This window comes from Phaethon lepturus, unplaced genomic scaffold (genome assembly GCF_000687285.1).
Source record: "Phaethon lepturus isolate BGI_N335 unplaced genomic scaffold, ASM68728v1 scaffold52366, whole genome shotgun sequence".
Classification (NCBI taxonomy): domain Eukaryota; kingdom Metazoa; phylum Chordata; class Aves; order Phaethontiformes; family Phaethontidae; genus Phaethon; species Phaethon lepturus.
The window spans coordinates 1-19,559 of NW_010546513.1; the positions used below are offsets into that span (position 1 = coordinate 1).

Here is a 19,559-nt window from a genome sequence, read left to right on the forward strand (position 1 = left end):
TAGTTCGTCGCCAGGCCGAGTGTGCGTGATGTGCCTGCCACAGCCCTAGCCGGGCGCCCCTCCTTCGGGGGCGCAAACCGAGCACTGGGCTGAATTCTGCAGGGTGTCACTGAGGTAGCTCTGCAAAAGTCTGTGCAACCCGTTACACTAGACAGCCCCATAAAGGTTTAGGTATGGAGTTAACTTTTGTGTGAGAGACTGGTCCTGAAGTGTTCAACTCTATTGGCCTGAGAACCACAGTTGATGATTCTTATGAGAAAGAACTACCTGAGAGCTACTGCACACTTTCCCTAAAAAATGGGTGGGGAGGTAGGGAGCTCCAGCACGCAGGAGATGCCAGCGTTGGGCTGGAAGGGGCTGGGTGGAGGCCGGTTCAGGATGAGACTTGCTGCTGCACAATCGCTGGAGCCAGGCCTCTCACTTGCCAAAGAGTTTCCACAGTAGCTCAGCCTATAATGATTGTTGTACAAAGCTCTGATGCAAGAAAAATCTCTCTCTGATTGTTTGAGCCTCATGTGTTTTAACTACCCAAGTTGGCTAGTAGTCTGATGACTTTAGCAAATCATGTCAGAATCAGAACCTCTGGCGATAAGCTGTATAAGGAAGGGAAGCTTTAATGTGGAGCAATGATGGATTTAGTATGGAGTGAACAGTGTGTGTCTCACTAGATGCTGTAAGTCATTCTCAGGATCAACACCAACGGCTACTTCTCAGTAGCCCAGGCTGGAAGTGAATTATAGAATTTTGTTCAAATAATCTTCTTCTGAATTTGAATATGATGAATAGAAAGTTAATTTGATAAAAATACTCAGTTACCGTATACTACAGCTTGTGGGAAGAATACACGAAGGAGCCCTGTGGTTTTTGCTCTTTAAGGCATGCTTTTATCATATACTAGCAAATTGCTTTTAAATCTTTACAGATAAATGGACTATAAGAAAATTACGGATGAAGTTTCAGAAAAAATTTTATCATACAGTCAAGATACTTCAGGATGGAGAGTGATAAAAGTTTCAGTAAGAAAATACTAGTTAATATTGTTTATAAACTTAAGTACATTGTGTTTAAAACTGTTTTCCTTTAAAAATTAGTTGATGACTCTTTATCAACTGCTAAGTTTTTATTTTTCCTTTTTCTACTTTGAGAAAAATGTTACAGTTTCTTCAAAGCCTTCAAAAGAGTATGCAGGAAATATGTAAGTATTTACACTTTGTCATTGTAATGAATAACACCATCTTTTTTTGAACAGTGACACCCAAGATTGAAATGGAAACGTTAAACATGTTCTGTCCTTCATGAAAGTGTTTAGTTTTGTTAGCTGTAGAGAAGATTTGGCGCTGTAGTTACACTGGGTCAGCAATAGGGCTGGAATACAAGAGATGGATTTCTTGAGGAATTTTCAAATGTGCTATGAAAATTAAATACTATATAACACTTACTAATATGGAATAAGTAGATATGGAGCTACAGTTTTGGCCTGAAGTCAGTGATTATTCCTGGTGGAATATTCTATTCGAGCCATACATCGTACCAGCTGGACTACTTTTCACCCCTTCATACTTGTGAAATGACTGATACTCACGTGTGCAGACTTGCTTACGCTCTTGCTCTACCTTATTTGTCCTTTGTACCTTTTTCTTCCTGGCACCCATAACTGAATTAACTGTACTGAGAATAAGACGGTCATACAATCTCTGGAGCAGCAACTTTATCTGTCCTTCCTTCTCTTGAGAATGAATTCTATGCTGTTGTTAAGCAGCTAGATGTGGCCCAAAGGGTGGAGTTAGGCAAGGCAGATTAAGTTGATCTCACAGCTTGCTGTCACTGATAGAGCTGGCTCTCCTCTTTGCATTCCTCCCCTCCTCTTCCCTACCCCTCTCCTGGTTCTGCAATCCTGCTTCTCATTTGTGGTGGCTGTGGCACTCAGTTGATTGTTACCAAGCTGATTCAGCTCATTAAACTAGGGGAAAGAAAAAAAATGTCACTGAAGATAAGTGTACAAAAGCAGAGGAAAAGAGGATGCTTGCAACATGTCCTTAACTTCTCTCTGTTTCTTTTTTTTCCAATGCCTAATGGGTATTAAATTGTATTAAATGCCAATCTAGACAGATAAGCAGTAGAGAAAATTTGCATCTGATTATTTTTTATTCTCAGTATGATGAGATGTTTGTGATTAGTGGTATTCTAAATGCAAAAGTCTTGCTTGGTTTTCTAATTATCTCTGAAGGTTTGAGCTAAGAGGGTATTAATTGCAGAAGACAATGCTATATCACTAGTATTACAGAATAATTACAGTATTATAATGAAAGATAGCTGTAATAATTAGAATATATTAAAAGTACTGTTATCTTAGTAAGAGTTTGCATACTTTGTATGTGGCATTATTATTGTATTTCAGATCTTATTTCAATACAGGTGGATGTGAAGGAGTGGGAGTCTGGTTGCTTAGAATTCAAAAGAATGTGCATGACTTCTTTCTGTGGAGGGAAAAAAAGATACACTCTAGTCGCAATCAGGCATGAAGCCATATTCAGTTATATTCAGTGTATAGCAAGTCCTCTGCAGTTAGGAGAAGCATAACCGTGCTTTCTGTCATTTGGTACAGTGAGACAGAATCTCTCATTCATTTCTTTTTGTACAAATCTTTGTCACATTAACAAGCAGTACTGGTGCCTAGTGTGTCTTTTGTGAAGGAATACTAGCTGTTTCTAGGACCAAAAGTATAGCTGTTCCCATTTTCAGTTTGACATTGAATATTTATTAACCGCATATGACAAATACCAGTGTCTTTTTTAATTGGCACGAGTATTAACAGTTTGCTTTACTTGCTAAAAGAAATCAGTATGGGATCTGGTAGTGAAAAGTAATAGAGATCCTTGCTTCAGTCAGGTGAAATATTTTCAGTAGAGTTCAGGGAAGCATTAAGGTGATTTTTCAAGGCTGAATAGGATTTCATTTAGAATTATGTCACCTGAGCTCAAGAAAGACAATGAGGTATGTATTTCGGTTTGTCTAAGGTAGTGAGACTACGTGGTCTCACTAAGCAGTCATTACCAGGCTTACTTCCTCTTTTTTCAGTGTTCTCAATCCACTGTAAAATCTGGAAATTGAGATTTTTCACAAGTGTGCCCTTTCTTTTATTCTAGCAATTGTGTCTTTCAGAAACATTGCCTAGATGAAGTCCTCTTGATTAACACCTCACACTGAGCTTAGGCAAGAAGATACTGCAGGATGCAGGCGAAAGCTGCTTAGGAGATTGGTAAACATAAGTTCATGGGACTTATGGAAATAAGGGGTGTATCCAAATATTAATATGCTGGTTTTAACTGTTCCTGCCACAGCTTATGTTCACTGTTTTTGAGTAGGTATTAAAACGTTTTCTATCACCATTGGACCTGTTGTAGTTAGTGGAGAAGTGAGTTTCTGGAGTAGTCACATATGCCTACACTGCTCTCACTCCAAGGCAATAATTGGTGACAAGAGTTTCTGCAGAGTGAAGAAACAGATCTATGGTTTTATAAGGCCTCTGTGTTTGGGTCTGAACTTGGCTATCTTTGCTCTTTCTGACTTATACTTGTGCATCACGAGGGTCTGTAAATCTGATTTCTTAAGTTGTTTGCAAACGTAGTCTCCTTTGAGCTCATCTGTTGTCACGCAGCATCCTTTACCTTTGCATTCAGTTGCTGTCTGCAAGTGCTGACCGTAATGATTCACTGTTTCTCCAGGAACTAGGTGTGAGAACTATCAGTATTAGTGAGCAGTTCCAAGCATGACAGGAGTTTCCTGTTTCCATGTGAGAGGTTCCTCTTCCCCTCTGTGAACTTTGCCTTGAACTCCGCTGAAGATTATGAGCAAAAGTTGGAGAAATGCCAGAACGTGCAAGTTCATAAATAGGGAGATTTGCAATCAGTGTCAGATGGGCTGACAATATCTATATAGAAAAACAAAATTAATAGATGAATTGCATATACTTAAATTAGCAGGTTCCTATCTAATAGCTCACAAATAATTCATTTAAAATGTGTGGTGTCAAGAATGTAATGGTCTCAAGAATCAGTTACTGAATAATAATTTTTATTACTACTTGAATTTTAATCAATCCATCAAGTGCAATCATATTCGTGTGCTTTACCTCATTATAACCTGGCATCCCCAACTGCTAGATGCTTATTACTGTATAACTTATTTTTCCAGTTCATAAAGGTGAATTCAGTATTTGGTTTTGCACAATCTAGATACCGTGGAGAAGGGATAATTACGGAAGTCCCTAGTAAAATTATTCCTTTTATGTATCTTCCTGAATATCGAAACAAATGGGACAAAGCATTACAGTCCTACAAGCTGTTGGAAAGGATTGACCAGGTAATATGATAATTTAATACAAAAATTTTATGTTAAGTCTTTCTGCATGAATTGTGGTGACTAAAAATAGCTCTACTGGGACAAAGACAGCTCTCAGTATGAAATACATTCTGGGTTGATAAACACTTCTAAACCTGCTGCTTATGTGAAATGGGTATGAAATGTGTCCCTCCCCTTAGGAGTTAAATATTTATAGTGAAATAAATGTCCTCAAGCATGCCAAGAATTCAGTCCATGGAAAACAACAAGAAGTCTCCATTGAGAGTACGGTGAGACACACTGACAACAAAATGTAGGCAAAGCTCCCCTCTCACAGTGAGTATGGTTTACACAAAAGTATCACCAAAGTCAAGGGCAGCGTAGAGATTGAATTGATGCTGTACTAGTGCTGTGAAATACTGTATGTTCTGAATTCCACTTGCTTGGGGCTTTGTCTCAGGCATTCTGGAAACCCAGAACTCAGAATTCCTATGGAGACTATCAGCTCTGTGTTAGCTGGCTTTGATCTAACAAGGAGTGTTGATCTGCTGGAGGGCAGGAGAGCTCTGCAGAGGGATCTGGACAGGCTGGATCGATGGGCAGAGGTCAGTTGTATGGGATTTAATAAGGCCAAGTGCCGGGTCCTGCACTTTGGTCACAGCAACCTCACACAACACTACAGGATTGGGGAGGAGTGGCTGGAGAGCTGCCCAGTGGAAAAGGACGTGGGGGTGCTGGTTGGCAGCCAGCTGAACATGAGCCAGCAGTGTGCCCAGGTGGCCAAGAAGGCCAACAGCAATAGTGTGGCCAGCAGGAGTAGGGAGGTGATTGTGCCCCTGTACTTGGCACTGGTGAGGCTGCACCTTGAATCCTGTGTTCAGTTTTGGGCCCCTCACTACAGGAAGGACATTGAGTTGCTGGAGTGTGTCCAGAGAAGGGCAACAAAGCTGGTGAGGGGTCTAGAGAGCAAGTCTTACAAGGACCATCTGAGGGAACTGGGGTTGTTCAGTCTGGAGAAGAGGAGGCTGAGGGGAAACCTTGTTGCTCTCTACAACTACCTGAAAGGGGGTTGTGGTGAGGTGGGTGCCGGTCTCTTCTCCCAAGTAACCAGTGATAGGACGAGAGGAAATGACCTCAAGTTGTGCTGGGGAGGTTTAGACTGTATATTGGAAAAATTTCTTTGCTGAGAGAGTGGTCAGGCATTGGAACAGGCTGACCACACCCAGGGAGGGGGGGGAGTCACCATCACTGGAGTCTTTCAAAAACCACGTAGACGTGGCACTTTGGGACATGGTTTAGTGGGCATGGTGGTGTTGGATTGACGGTTGGACTTGATGATCTTAGAGTTCTTTTCCAACCTTAGTGATTCTATGATTCTATCCACTTGAGAGAGATGGCCCTGTGTATGGATGATGGAGAGAGATCTCGGAACATATTACACATGACTGAAGTGTATAAAAGTATTCCCTAAACTGGGGGGGGGGAAATCCTCCCCTTTTTGTCTTCCCTGAACCTCTGTCTCTGCCTGGATCTGCAAGAGTTTGTCAGATGTTATGATGTAGTGGTATGTCCAACCATACCTTCTTTGCTTTTTTTGGAACTGATGTAGTTTGACAGATTATACATCTTTATCCTAAAACACAATGTGCATGTGTATTTTAATGCAAATAGACATTCTAGCTCCACTAAACATGGATATTACATGTGCACATTCTGAGTTTTTCCACACAGAAACTGTACTCCTGCCTCAAATCTAGGCCACAGGGAAAGGCAATGAATCCCTACCCTGTGTTACTGGAGGATGCATTTCATGGCTGTCATGTTAGTTCAGCCCTAACTATATGTGAGAACTGTCATCTTATGCTGAAAACAGGAATCCATTTTTGCCACGTTCTCATTATTCAACATGTAATGCTGCTTTGCCAATTAAATAAAACTTAGCTGCTTGCATGCTAATTAAAAAGTTACTTTTACTTACTTGTAGGACACTGGTATATACCACAGTGTAACACACAGTTATGGCATGGGACTGATTTCATCAAGAGATTTTGTTGACCTGCTGCATGTTAAACCATATCCTGGTGATATCCTTACAACTAACTGTAAGTTGCATGTAACTACTGCATGTTTTCATATTTTGGCTGCATTCTGGAAATCCTAAAGTGAATGGCTGTAGAATAAGTTCTGCAGCCTAATCACAGTATAGAGTATCTTGCTCCATGTGTGTTCTTACTGATGTTAACAGTCCCTTCCCATTTATCCCCAAAACAAAGCTGGTTTGTTGGTTTTTTTTAAATCCTGAAACTATCAAAATAGATTTTCAGCTGAAGTACTGTGGTGTTTAGTCTCCTATTACGCCTATATTTGAAAAATTGAAAAAAATGTAGCAGTATGAGGAAGCTAGAATTCATTATTTTACTCTATAAATTCAGTGTTTATTCAATAACACTTTCCTGTACTTAGGTGGCTTCCTTACCAAATGCTACTTGCCTAATGTGCTATTTTCAAAGCAAACTTATTAATTTGTTCCATCTTTGATCCTCTGTTTGGCTTTGTAAACTTACACAAAACAGAAAATGATTAATATTACAACTATATGGCCAGCCAAGAGAATCTCTCACTGCCTCTTCATTTCTGTGCTCATCTTTTTCCTTTGTGTGGATCTTGGTACATGGCAGAGAACAGCATGTTTCATCTTGGAACTTTACTGACCTATCAGTTTTTTTCAAGCCATACTCTTACAGTACTTTGCAAAAGTAGTGGATAACTAAACAAAACCACCTCTCCCAATTACTACTGTGCATGTATGCAGCAGTTTCCTCGTCTTCTCTGCAATTGCCTTTTACTAATTAGTGACATCTGCTGACAAACTGACTTCTCTGTCCAGAACTAAGCCACACCTCAACACTTAGGTATGTGTAATCATGTCTCAAGGATAATACTTTTGGGTATACCTGCCCAAACTTCTATAGAAACTTTTACATTTATTGAATTACATGCACAAATATTTGATGTCCTTTAGGTGTTCGGTGTACAGAATGGAATTACTGAACACATTAGTGACCATATTGCAAGATTTTGTACTGTCCTAGTTGGTGTAGTTTGTTTTTAAAAAGGTATTTTTAGAGACGTATGATTGGCATACATAAACATAATTATTTTGATGTTGCTTTTTCTGTATGGTGACTTACAGCTATTAGTGTGGAATACTCCAACTGCCCTCCAACTCCCTCTTGTGTCCGAGGCTATAACAATCCCTGTGGATATGTGTGTTCACCTTTGCCTGAGTAAGTATTTAAAACCCCCTAACATTAGCGTCTTTGCTTACTCAGTTTTCTTCTGCATACAAAGCCTAACATTTACAGAATGACACAGCTTTTTTTTTTTTTTTTTAATTTTGTTTAGACAGTTTTATTCTGGGGAAACCTTAGAGTTTTGTGCAGACCAGTTTTGTGACTCGGACTATCTTTTGAAACAATTGAAACTTTTATACATCCTCTGCTTTTCCTTATTAGTAATTTCACCAGAGATGAACTATAAATTGTAAACATCTCAGTAAGTTTCATAGCAAGAGTAATAAGTGTTAACTGAAGGATTTTGCTCCTTTTCATCACAGGAATCCAGAGCATTCCAAGCTAGTTGTATTTATTCAGCCCGAACTAGGAGGAATGCTTCCAGGTTCTGTAGTGGAGACAGCATTACCTACTACTCTCATAAACTTAATCACTGACACAAGAGCTGGACTGAAAGGCTTGAAAGACCATAATTAAATGTAAGTGGAAAATAATAAGCGCTTAAGCCACATGCATATTTTAATTTTTAAAGTAGATGATGAAGTTTATTTTAATAGTCGTTTATGTGGAAATGTATAAAGGTGTTATTAACTGTTAAAATGGTGAATGCTGGTTTTCTCTGTTCTTGGGAATGATGCAAGAATTTACACTGAAGTGCCATCAAAGTACAGGATGTCGCTTTCAATGTCATCAGGTGATCTTTTGTAGTATTTTTTGCACTTTATACGCAGAGACTGTATATATATACACATGTGAAAATCTGGCAATATAAATTATAGTAATGTTGAAATACAGTAGTCATATTTTTCCATAGCTTTAAACAGACTGATAAATTCTTACCTCAATTATGTACTCTTGACTGAAACAAGCAAACATCTTGTTGTACTAGAGCCTTCAAACATGTTTATTAACTATAAGAGTGCAAGTGTAATTAGCAACTATTTCACTGTTTTAGAATTAAATATTTGAAGAAAAGCCTAATGAATTTGTATATAGCATTTCATTAAAAGCTGCTCTTTCTACACAGAGTTTTTTGTCATTTTCTGAATCCTGAGTGCCAAACCTAAACAATTTTTATATGCTGATTAACTTCCAGACAAAGCTGGTGATATCATTCATTTGGAAGTAATGTTTCCCATTGCCCTTTAGTATTTCTAGTACCTCCAGTTAAGAGTTAACTGCAAGAAATAGTGATAGCCATGTGAATAGCGATTTCCATTACAAATAACAAACAGTGGTGCAAATTAAAGAATAGCATGAAAATTGCTTTCCTCTTCTCTGCTCAATCCCCTCCCAAGTCGTTAGAAACAATTAACTGCATACATAGTATAACTCAATTAAAATTAAAGTAAAAATTCTTTCACCCTAGTCAGGGTGTTAAGGTATTAATAGCGAATACTAAAATATATTTGTATGCTATAATATTTTTAGGACAACTGAAGATTGATCATATAAATGTCAATTTATAAGAAAGAAAAATAAGACAGACCAATTACTACTTAAACAGAGTCACCAGCAGGTTTTATGTCAAAAGTTCTCAAAATATATTTTCAATATTCACATCTTTACAATTTACAGTAAACTTTTCATAACTAAAGTGCCTTCAAGTGCTGATTCTTACAGCGTCAGTATTACAAAAAATGTTTCACTGTGGTTTAAAATATCTTAGCAAACTGTTAGACTGTGATAAAGATGGTGCCGTATTCCTTCTTCCTTTATTTGTTTTAGGCTTTTCAGGGGGTTTATCCATAGAAGTTTTGGACACAGGTTCATGATTCTTCCATTCAGCTAGTAGTTCTTTTTGCACATCTTCAGGTAGTTCATAAAAAGTCTTTGTGTCAACATTAGGAGGAAATACAATTCCTGCTTGCCTACTGTAAGCTTTATCCTCAGAAGTTGTTTCGAAGGCCTGCTTATCTTTATCCAAGACAGGGACATGCAGAACAGTTTGACTGGTTCCAGCTTCCAGAGATGACCAAGCTCTCCCTCTGAAGTTCAGAGAGTCAGTAGGTTGTTCTTCCATACTGCTGCTTGTCAGTGCACTTCTAGGACACTCGTAAGAACAACTGGCCCTGGAGCTGTCTGCCAGAACAGCTGCAGCTTTGTGAGCTGATGTGAGATGTATACTGCACCCTGCAGCGTGTGTATCACTGTTTAGTCCCTTAGAATTTGGGGAAGTGCTGTGTACCTCTTCTGCAGAACATACTGATGACTGACCCAAAACAGTCTCAATAGGGATCACTTCTGTTTTTTCAGAAATAATTTCTCTTTTAATATCTTCTGGAAGTTCCCTGAAGACTTCCTGGTCAATGGCAGCAGAGGACAAATGAATGGCGAAGTCGGATATTCCTGCTTTTTTTATATTGCTTTGCTTTTCCTCTGAACATTTCCTAGTTTTTGTAGTTCCAGTTCTATTGCAGTCCTGGTTCCAATAAGCACTTCCCTCACCTTGTGAGACATCTTCCACTGCCTGTGGCAAAAAACGTACATAAAAGCATTAAGTATGTTCTGTGTAATCTACCAGTGACCAAGCTCTATTTTACTAACAGCAAGTTCTTCAAATTACTCCTTAACAGACAGTAGTTTTTTTTCTTCCTAATGATCTGTAGTAGTTTTTTTAAATCTTATTTTCAAACACAGACCTTAAAAAAAGTACATACATGTAGGAATCCTTTTCTTATTTTAAAGTAGCAAAGACCTTGAAGTTACATTTCATTGCTTTAAAACTCTGTGGAGCTTTAGAGTACACAGTATGATGTAATCCATCATACTCCTGAGCAGTTGAGAAACAGACTTATCAATATGCAAAATTGCTATGTCCAGACAGAAACAGTAAATTCTGTTACACAGCATAACTTTGAAGTTACTCAGTGTTTTTGTATGATGTACGGAAAACGTCTTGTGGAAATACTTAGCAGCGTTTCAACAGATAGCTCCTATACTGTCTAGCATATGCAGTTGGGAAGTAGGAGATTTGTTCAATTCTGAGCAGGAATTAGAAGCTCACTAGAGCAGAAGCCAATACAGAATTGATTAATTTCTTGTCTGAACAGGGAGATTTAAGAATGCATAGGAAGGTAAATCATCACTGTGAAAGTATCTTAATAAAAGCTCCTTAAAGGTAAGAGATGCTTCAGTATGACAATATGTGAGTAAGTGGCCTGTTGTTTCACAAACGCTAAATAAAGGGCAGACCTTACTGGAATGAACAGCCAAATTTGGCAATTACTTTTTTAGAATACCTAAGTTTGGATTTCTCCCTTAGTGAAATCTGTTCTCTTCAGTTAAGGGACTTGATAACCTAGCTGGTTGTCCCGTTGAGGATAGCATTAAACCTCTTGTAAGCCGTCTATCTAATGAAAGAAAGCAAAAAAGTTAACACCTGCTCAGAAGACTGCAAATAAATCTTCATTTTTACCAGGTGAATAAAACTTGTGATCCTAAAAGTTCCAAAGCGGTTAAGGTTTAAATCTATATAACAAAGACAGAAACATCTCAGAACTTTCTTATCTGTAGATAGTTTTCAGTATCTTTCACCTTACCCAGACACGTTTACCAGAGCCTGATGGTGGTGACGTCTGCTTTAGATAGAAACCAATTGATCCTTTCTTGCTGCTAGGAAGATCTTTGAGGTTGGAGAAACAGACACTCAAAAGCGTAAGATGAAATGGTAGATCTACATTTATCATCTTCCGAAAGAGTTTCATTAGTATATCAACCAACGGGGATATAATGTTACTGCTTTCTAAAAGAAGACAAGTTGGGAAAAAAGTGATGCATGTAATCAAAAGTAACTGACTGAGTAAGATTAATTTAAATAGCAAAGTACAAAGGCAGACTTCTAACTTTGCATTCTGAACTTCCAGTATTTTGCATGTACACAAAAATAAGAGACCAGTCGTAATCTAAGAAGTTGAAAATACAATCCTATTCTTAGCAATATGAGAATATTTATAACTCCATCTATATACACTAAGGAAACCTTTATTCATCTCAAAACATGAATTCCTGAAGTATTAAACTCTAAACACTGCTAAAGGCTTCCAAAATAACCTCTGAATATAGTTGCTAAGATGTTTGCTCTGCCCCGTCAGGTATGTCTTGAACTGAATAACACTTTTTTTCCGCCCCCCCCCAGCTCCAGTAAAAATGCTTAATTTCACACCTGTGAAGGTTACTTTATAGTATGTACTTTGGTTAGAAAAGAAGAATTACAGAATACAAGCCAAGCTGAACAGATATAAAAGATGATCTAATTCTACCAAATAGGGCCTTTACAGGGCCATGGAGGCATATAACATGACCCCAACATTTGTAATAACAATATGGTTTATTGGAGTTTGCGTGACTCTATGAGCTGACAGTAATTGTTAAGTCTCCTCCAATGTAGAAGTCCAGTAGCAATTTTGAAGGGATAAGCTTACACAGATTTCAAGCTTCTCTAGGACTATGACAAGTAATTCAGAATTGAACTCAGGGAACAGTGATTCTGTGTGCTGATACAACAGTCATTCAGATTTATTTCTTCACCTCAAGAATGAAGTGTCAATGAATGAAACGTCAAATGAATTGCAATTGCTGGTTGGAAAGCTTAAGTCCGAGAAGGATGAGAGCCTTTGTGTTATTAATTTTCAGAGGTACATCAAAAAGACATTTTAGTACATAATAAAATTGAGAACGTCATTCAAATCCCTAATAGTTTCTGTTAGCAAATTATTAGAAAAGCAGATTATTAATCTGGGAAGCAGCCCCCGGTCACCCTTCCCCACCCCACCAAGAAGTTTACTGCCAGGAATCCAGACAGACTGGGTTAAAACATGGTAGTAACATAGAAGTTATTCCTACAGTGAAGTTCTATGTTTTTAGCCTATCTCATCAAGATACATCCACTACAAGTAATGGAAATGTTTCCAAATGTAGGGAATACTATTCTGAAATTAAGTAATGGGATTTTACAGGAAGTTAGGTGGTAGCAACACAAAGTTGATGCTTTCAAAAATTCTAAGTTTACCTCTTCCAAATTTCTGAATGAGATGAGGTGGAATAGGACACTGACGACTTTCCCGATTAAACCATTTATCAGTTGTGGAGAACTGGCGTATGGTCAGTCTTACTGTGTGTGGTTGTCTTCCATCTTTGTATATTCTATGGAACATTAAGGTGCACAAAGCAATAAACATTACGATGAGTATTTTTCAGAGGGTCTGTGGAAACTGTCACAGCATCTAGGTTACAAAATCACTTAAATTAAGCATTACAGGTCTCTCCCAACTTCTGGCTTTACTCCACTGATTATAGGGGGAACTTTGGGTCCCAGCTGGTTCCCTTAATGACCCATCAGTTAGAAGTTCAATACAATGTGAATACTGACTCTGAGAGTCTTCAGTTGGAGTGAATGTGAAAATTAAGTGAGCCAGTCTGCAATACTGCCACCTTTCAATATTTAGTACACTGAGGGTAGTCTAGTTTTTGCAGTTATACCCTGTATAATCCTCAGCTTTTCTTTCTGCTTTTCGAGGAAACATCCCCACTTTAGCAGCAAAAGGTTAGCTGCCTTTTGGATGAAGGGTAAGAAACAAAGTATGTAATTGTTTCTTTCTCCCTCCAAAAGGCATGGGGGGGATTTTTCCTTACAAAAAATTTCTCAGTTCCGCTTGTTGTAAACTAGATAGGACAAACAGCCTCACTTCCGATGTTGCGAATACCGAGTAATGGCTGAGGTGCAGATAAAAGGCTCCTTGCCCACAATATCAATATAACTAAAATGGATATATCTTTTGTGTGACTTGCATAGAAGTGGACACAGAAAACCTTTAGGACTTGTAGATTATTTTAGGGCTTGGAGAAGCATGCAAAGAATATTACAGTATTTAGAGACAAAAAAAATAAAAATCAAGAACTAATGGGGAACACAAAGGCTATTCAGGACTGTTGCAAAGAGGGTTTCAAAAAATCAGAAGAAATTGAAGCATGGCAGAACAGGAAACAGAGTTCAGTGCTGCTGGAATATTAGCCCTTTTTATTAATTTGTTTTAAATAGAGTCACAGGATGGAATGGGAAGATAGGAAAGTCACACCAGCCAAGACATGAGTAAATGCATCCTCCTGCTATACTGGTGTTCTTGTCAAGTATCTTGGGCTGGGATACTGCCTGGATTCACAGTGCAAGGGACAGAGGAAGAAATTAAAATGTTCTTTCAGACTGACAGAAGAATAAGCTGTGGAGTAGCAGACATGCAGAAATGGTGAGCAGCAAGGGTCTGAAAGTAGAGAAAGTCACTTACGGAAAGAGAAAGAAAACCTAGGGTCCTTCACAGAGATTAGTGAAGATGCCCTAAATACTGTGATGCACAACCAAAGCAACAGAGAAGGATCAGCAGGTGGAATATGTGAAGATCTTTATCAGAAGCTGCATAGGAATGGAAGGACTGGCAGCCAGCCTGGGGGCACAAGGGGAGCAATACAGCAGGACAATCCATGAAGTGAGAAAAAAGGGGAAGTTGGAGAGGTAGACAATGTTCCTACAAATGCATTCTGCTGAGAGAAGAAATGCAGAGTATGAGACAAACCTAACATATGCTCCAAGTCCCTTCAGGTTACAATTTCAGTCATCAAAAAGAGCTACTGAAGACAGTCACCTGTCTAATAGGTTAGGAAGCAGTTCTTCAATTTTCTCTTTAACTTCTACTTCTGATGAACATTTTTTAAAGGAATCTTCATCACTAAAGGACTGAAAAAAAAAAACACCCCACATTAGGACTTTGAGTTTTATATTTACTCTAGAATTCTGAAGAGGAAAAAAAGTATCACAATTAAGTGTGTAGAATTAACTCCAAGGTATCTTTGACACTCAGAGCTCAGCTGTTTTTCAGGAGAATTATACATTAATTTTGAGTTGTACTAGGGAATACATACAAAAATGCATAATACTGGTTAGTCTGGCAAAGCTGTATAAAACTAAAAGCAATTTTTTTGCTCTTTATAAAGTACTTCAGAACAATACTTGTACCTGAGGAGGGCCTGATGGAGTCACAGGGGAGTCATCTTCTCCGTAGCTGAGTTTTTGGATACGCTGAGCGATAGAAAGACCTAGTTCTTTCTCTAACACAGCAGACGGAAACACTTGGAGATCACACACGTTCCTAACACCCAGCGTTTCAAGACGTTTGGTAGTTTTATAGCCAATGCCTAAATAAAACATGTATTAAAAATACACAGAAAGCGAAAAAATATATATAAATCTATCTATATATGAAATGCCCACCCACATAGTACTGCCAGCTACTTTCACGACTGCAATGCAGTCTTTTCAGCAGCATTTTTGGCGAGTTTCCATTTGAGTTTTAGAATCTGCCATTAGAAAAGCCATAGTGGGACAAAGCAGAGGTCTGCCTGTGTCTGTAGCCTGCCTCAATGCTTCCTGGCCAACAGCACAGTGTCAGTGTAGAACAATTAGGAAAAGTACTTCCTCAAAGTATTCTATTAGGCTCCAATAGACTGTTTTAATAACTGTTAGTAGGTTTCCAGTCAGCAAATTAAATACAAACTTTTTTAAAAACTTAGTATCAACCACAATGTTTGGGCTTTAATAAAAATAAACTGAGATTTTAGTATTTTTGAACGTATCTTGTAAAATGCTGCAACACATTAATGTCACGATGGAAAATTAAGAAAACCGAAGTCCTTTCATTCCTTCTGCTAAGCAAAACTCATGCAGCTTATGAAAAAAAGAAAGCACCTCAAACACACACCTCCACACTCCCCCTTGCCTGCTTGTGAGGACTAGATTTTAAAATTATTTCAGCTATATTTTCTGCAGTATTTTTTCTTATCATCTTAAGAGTTGTCAATATGCTTTCCATCTATGTTCATAGTACCACGCTTACCAGGCACTTTTTGGATGCGATCAAGGCTGCGTATTAGATCTTGACAGCTTTCAGGCAGAAGCACTGTCTGCTGATTTGGTTTAAAGGTGCTAGATACTAGTTTAGACAGTAATTTGTTAGAGGCCACGCCTGCACACCCTGTGAGGCCCAGTCTTGCACGTATGGCTTCCCTGAACTCTTCTGCAACCTGAGATCCAATAACTAGCCGTACGTGCGTTGTATTGTGCAAATTGATAGCTGCAAAGAAAAAGAAAGTGTTCAGTATGTAGACAGTCACCTAGTTAGCTAATTCTCTAGTAAGATTTAGGTATTTTTTACATTGTATTAAAGCAGTACAAGAAAGTATGGTCTCGCGGGTCAAGTGGTATTGCCATGGCTTCTGTATCCAAGTTTAACCTCACTCCTGTCTCCCAAGAACACTGGTAAAAGGGAGACTGCTACTGTCTAAAGCCAGGGGCATACCGTCCAGGAAGCATAATGTTTAGGGAGTATTTTAAATGTAAAATATATTAATAGATGTCCAAGAAAAGTGTTAAGTAGCACGGATTCTTGGACCACTGTAACCGAAGTAGAGATTTAAAAATCTTTAATTTAGAGGGCTGCCTTGCACCTAAGCCTAATTATTACGCACATGCAAATGTCACACAAGGGGAAAAGGACTATTCAGGCATTTCCCTCCTCTCCAAACCATATTCAAAGCTATTGCGATAACTCAAAGTCCAGGAAAAAAACACAACTGCTTTCCTTCCTAGTGCATGAAATGAGTTTGGGTATATTGGATTCACATTCAACGATGTACAAAGCAGGTCAGTTAGCTACTTCAGTCTCAGCAAGTCTCCTGACCTAATGGCTGTAGCAAAAATTTACTCCATTTTTTGTTTTTCATTCATTCAAAAACTAAACAACTCATTTAATTTTGCCAAATGACAATAACATTCAAGCTCAAACAAAATTCTATGTCTTACTACAGTAAAACTACTTTAAAGAAAAAAAAAAAAAGGACACGGAAAATCTGTTCTCCCAAATCATTGTACATGTACAATTATCTACCACACAGATTTATTTTTTGTACCATCTAATTAGAACACTGATTAACATTTGTGATATATGTGCTCTCAAATACAGAAACCAAGCACAGCGCAATACAAGTTTCCACCTGTTCATCTCTGGGCAATACTTAGAAGCAGTCAGATACTTTGTACTGAACTTTACAAATATTTACTCTATTTTTCGACATGAAGAATGTTTACCTCACCTTGGTGGTTGTACACATGGCCAGACACACAGACTCTGGAACATCCACTTTGCTGTAGCTGGTTTAGTCTTTTCTCTACAATCTCTGTGATATCCACAAAATTTTCATCAAACCCAAGCCTTTCCACCAGTGGACAAAATTCCCCCAACAACTCTAGGAGGAAAAGATACCCAAGGATAATACGCACACAACTAATACTCTGAGGTTTTCATGTCTGCATCAATCCACAGCTGACTTCCCATGCATTCAAGTAGCATGCTGGCACAAAGAGAAACCGTGTTCTCTTCCAGATAAAATAAGGCACTTATTTTAGCAAAGGTGAAGGAGTATTTCTTCATCCCACAACTACCTCCATCATCTACTTTTCTTCTCCCTAAATCTCTTCTTTCTTTCCTCGCTTCTTTTTGAAATTGTAGTTCTTAACCTTTGCAGTACTTTCTCCAAAGGAAATCTGGTTCCCAGCTACGTGGGCTTTCACTTTTAAGTTATTACTGCTAACACTGCTAATGATAAAAGCAGTAATCAATGACAATGCTGGCATATCATTTAATTAAGAGATACTGGACAAGTTCACCTACTCGAAGCCTTCAGTGTTCTGTCCCCCATCACTTCACATTTGGAAATAAATTACCACAGTCGGTATGTAAGTAACAAAAATTGTTCCTAAAGAACTACATGGGCGTGATCCTAACATAGCATACAGATCCCATATAACATCAGTATGATACATTTATAGCGCCTGACCCAGATTGCAACCAAGTCTAATAGCTTATTTTATGAAATACTGACACTATATGACTGGAAGTATTATCAGCATGGCATGAGGCTCATTCTAATAAGAACTTTTAGAGCAGGAAAATGTTATATGCTATTGCACGTGCACACAGAGTTTAACAGAAAGTGTTTGTCCTCTACTGAAAAATTGTTAATTTTGTACCTGTCACCTTGTATGACATTTCCCTGTACGGAGTTAGATCTTCTCCATTAACCAGTATCAGCTGAGGACACTTCTCTTTAGCGTCCTTGACAGACATCAGTTTCTTCACTCCAAGTTTTCTGGCTTCGTAGTTACAGGTAACTACGAGGTATTTCTGTTGTACACCTAAAAATAAAGGTTAAATGTTTTTTAAAGTTTAGGTTTCTCGGTACTTCACAGAAGACCGCAGTACTTTCGTGCCACTACAAAGACTGCGAAGCGTGTGCTTTGATCAGAATGCAACATCACAGAACAAGCCAACAAACCAACAAAACAGTCTCATTTTACAAGCCTATGAGAAGAACAGATCTCTTGATTTAGATTACTGGATGGTGAGAACGTTATAAAACGGTACAGGTATTTTTCCCATTGTAACACTGCTCTTAATTTGGGGCCTTTTCAGGCAATCTTACCCGTGAAAGTGCTCTTTATGCAACAGTCATTTTATGCTGTACTTTCTCCCCTGATGGTAGACGCTACTGACTGCCTCGCGTTCATTCTTAACTTTTGAATGGAATAAAGCATGCTTTAAGCATGACTGTGTCAAAAGGCTCAGGCTCATCGGTGGAGCTCAACCCTCTCTGTGCCCACGTACATTACAAACCAGCTTGAGTCCCCAGGACTGCTCAGACATGTCGGCGAGTGCCTGTACTTGTGCTCAAAAGGATTTATTACTCTTGTAGTCACAACTACATGGAGTCTAGACTGCACCTTGCTCACTCTGGATGTGGTTACAGCTCCAGTGTGCCTGCCTGTATCTCCACAGGCACGTCCTTCGTTTATTCATGTCCTTAGTTTCTTCTGCCTGAATACACATAATCCCCAAATTAACAGCAAAGTAACTCATACCTAAAGGCTTGTCTCTTAATTCAGGATTACGGATCATTTCTACTTGTGCATAAAAGCAGTCCAAGTCAACGTGCACTACCACTCTGCTTGCTGTGCTTCTTGCTGATGCAGACTTGCTGTGGCCTGCTGCGAGGAAAGTAAATGAACAGATTAAAAATTACTAGCCACCTTATATGTGATGTAACAATTTTTTAAAAAATTAATCCATACTAATAAACAGGTATTACAAGAAGAATATAAAATTTACAAGTTTTATACTAGCACTGCATTAATTCTAGGATTACTTATGAGTGTAAGTCACCCATAGCAACTCGGCTTACTACGAAACACTCCTGTTTTCGAAGGGTCAATTGTATTTGTTTTTCACTGAACTATTTTAGAACATCGCTTTACTGATACAAAACCCTTTCACAGCAGAACACCGAAACTTCTTTTTAATATATTTCTGTAAAATATCTTTAACTCCGCTAAGATAGCTCTATCAGGTATCTGCCTTTCCCAGGGGATGCCAATGCAGACGGTAAATCACCACCCAACAAACAGCAGCCCCTGCTATGAAAACAAGCCCGCCAAATTAAAAAAAAAAAAAGGGCAAAAAAAAAATTTAAAAAAAGCTTTTATTTCTCTAAGCTGAAAAGAACCTCAATTAAGTCGATATAGTCCAAACGAAACTGGCCTAGTTCTGCCCGCTGGCTTGGGGGCAGGGGGCTGTTTTCAACGTCTGCTGAGGTCTCTTCTTGTAAAGAGAGCAGCAAAGCGGTTACCCGCAGGATCACAGAAATCATTAAAGAGAAAGGCGGGGTTATGGCTGCCGGGAAGAGGCTCACGGCTCCCACGAGAAGCTCGCGTTTGCTCTCCTCGGGCGGCAGGGACACGGTTCGGCCTCCCGCCTACCCCCGTAGCCCCTGCCTTTTCATCCCGGCGTGTGCCGCTGCCCAGGAAAGAACGCGAGACTGCGG

The 19,559-nt window shown here is 38.8% G+C and overlaps 2 protein-coding genes across 2 annotated transcripts; one reads left to right on the forward strand and one right to left on the reverse strand.

Annotated features, from left to right (window-relative positions):
- The first annotated feature begins 926 nt into the window (after positions 1-926).
- Positions 927-8,111, forward strand: STARD6 (StAR-related lipid transfer (START) domain containing 6). Its single transcript, XM_010289313.1, has 6 exons — positions 927-1,016; positions 1,146-1,195; positions 4,236-4,362; positions 6,326-6,443; positions 7,535-7,628; positions 7,958-8,111. Exons 1-6 carry the CDS (start codon positions 927-929, stop codon positions 8,109-8,111), a joined length of 633 nt encoding a protein of 210 aa, XP_010287615.1.
- Positions 8,112-9,279: 1,168 nt separating this feature from the next.
- POLI (polymerase (DNA directed) iota) lies at positions 9,280-18,726 on the reverse strand (the record flags this gene model as incomplete). The annotated part of the gene is made up of 9 exons (XM_010289314.1): positions 9,280-10,104; positions 11,177-11,379; positions 12,646-12,779; positions 14,273-14,364; positions 14,644-14,822; positions 15,521-15,757; positions 16,776-16,928; positions 17,713-17,877; positions 18,601-18,726. Coding segments are annotated over 9 exons (2,114 nt in total), but the record flags the coding sequence as incomplete, so codon positions are not given.
- Between the last annotated feature and the right edge of the window lie 833 nt (positions 18,727-19,559).

What these genes read in the sequence shown, in the direction of transcription:
- STARD6 (XM_010289313.1), top strand. Translation starts at nt 927, where the DNA reads ATGGACTATAAGAAAATTACGGATGAAGTTTCAGAAAAAATTTTATCA. An exon ending in GGAGAGTGATAAAAGTTTCA is followed by an intron (nt 1,017 to 1,145) that starts GTAAGAAAATAC and finishes TTCTACTTTGAG; the next exon opens with AAAAATGTTACAGTTTCTTC. An exon ending in GTGTGTTCACCTTTGCCTGA is followed by an intron (nt 7,629 to 7,957) that starts GTAAGTATTTAA and finishes TTTTCATCACAG; the next exon opens with GAATCCAGAGCATTCCAAGC.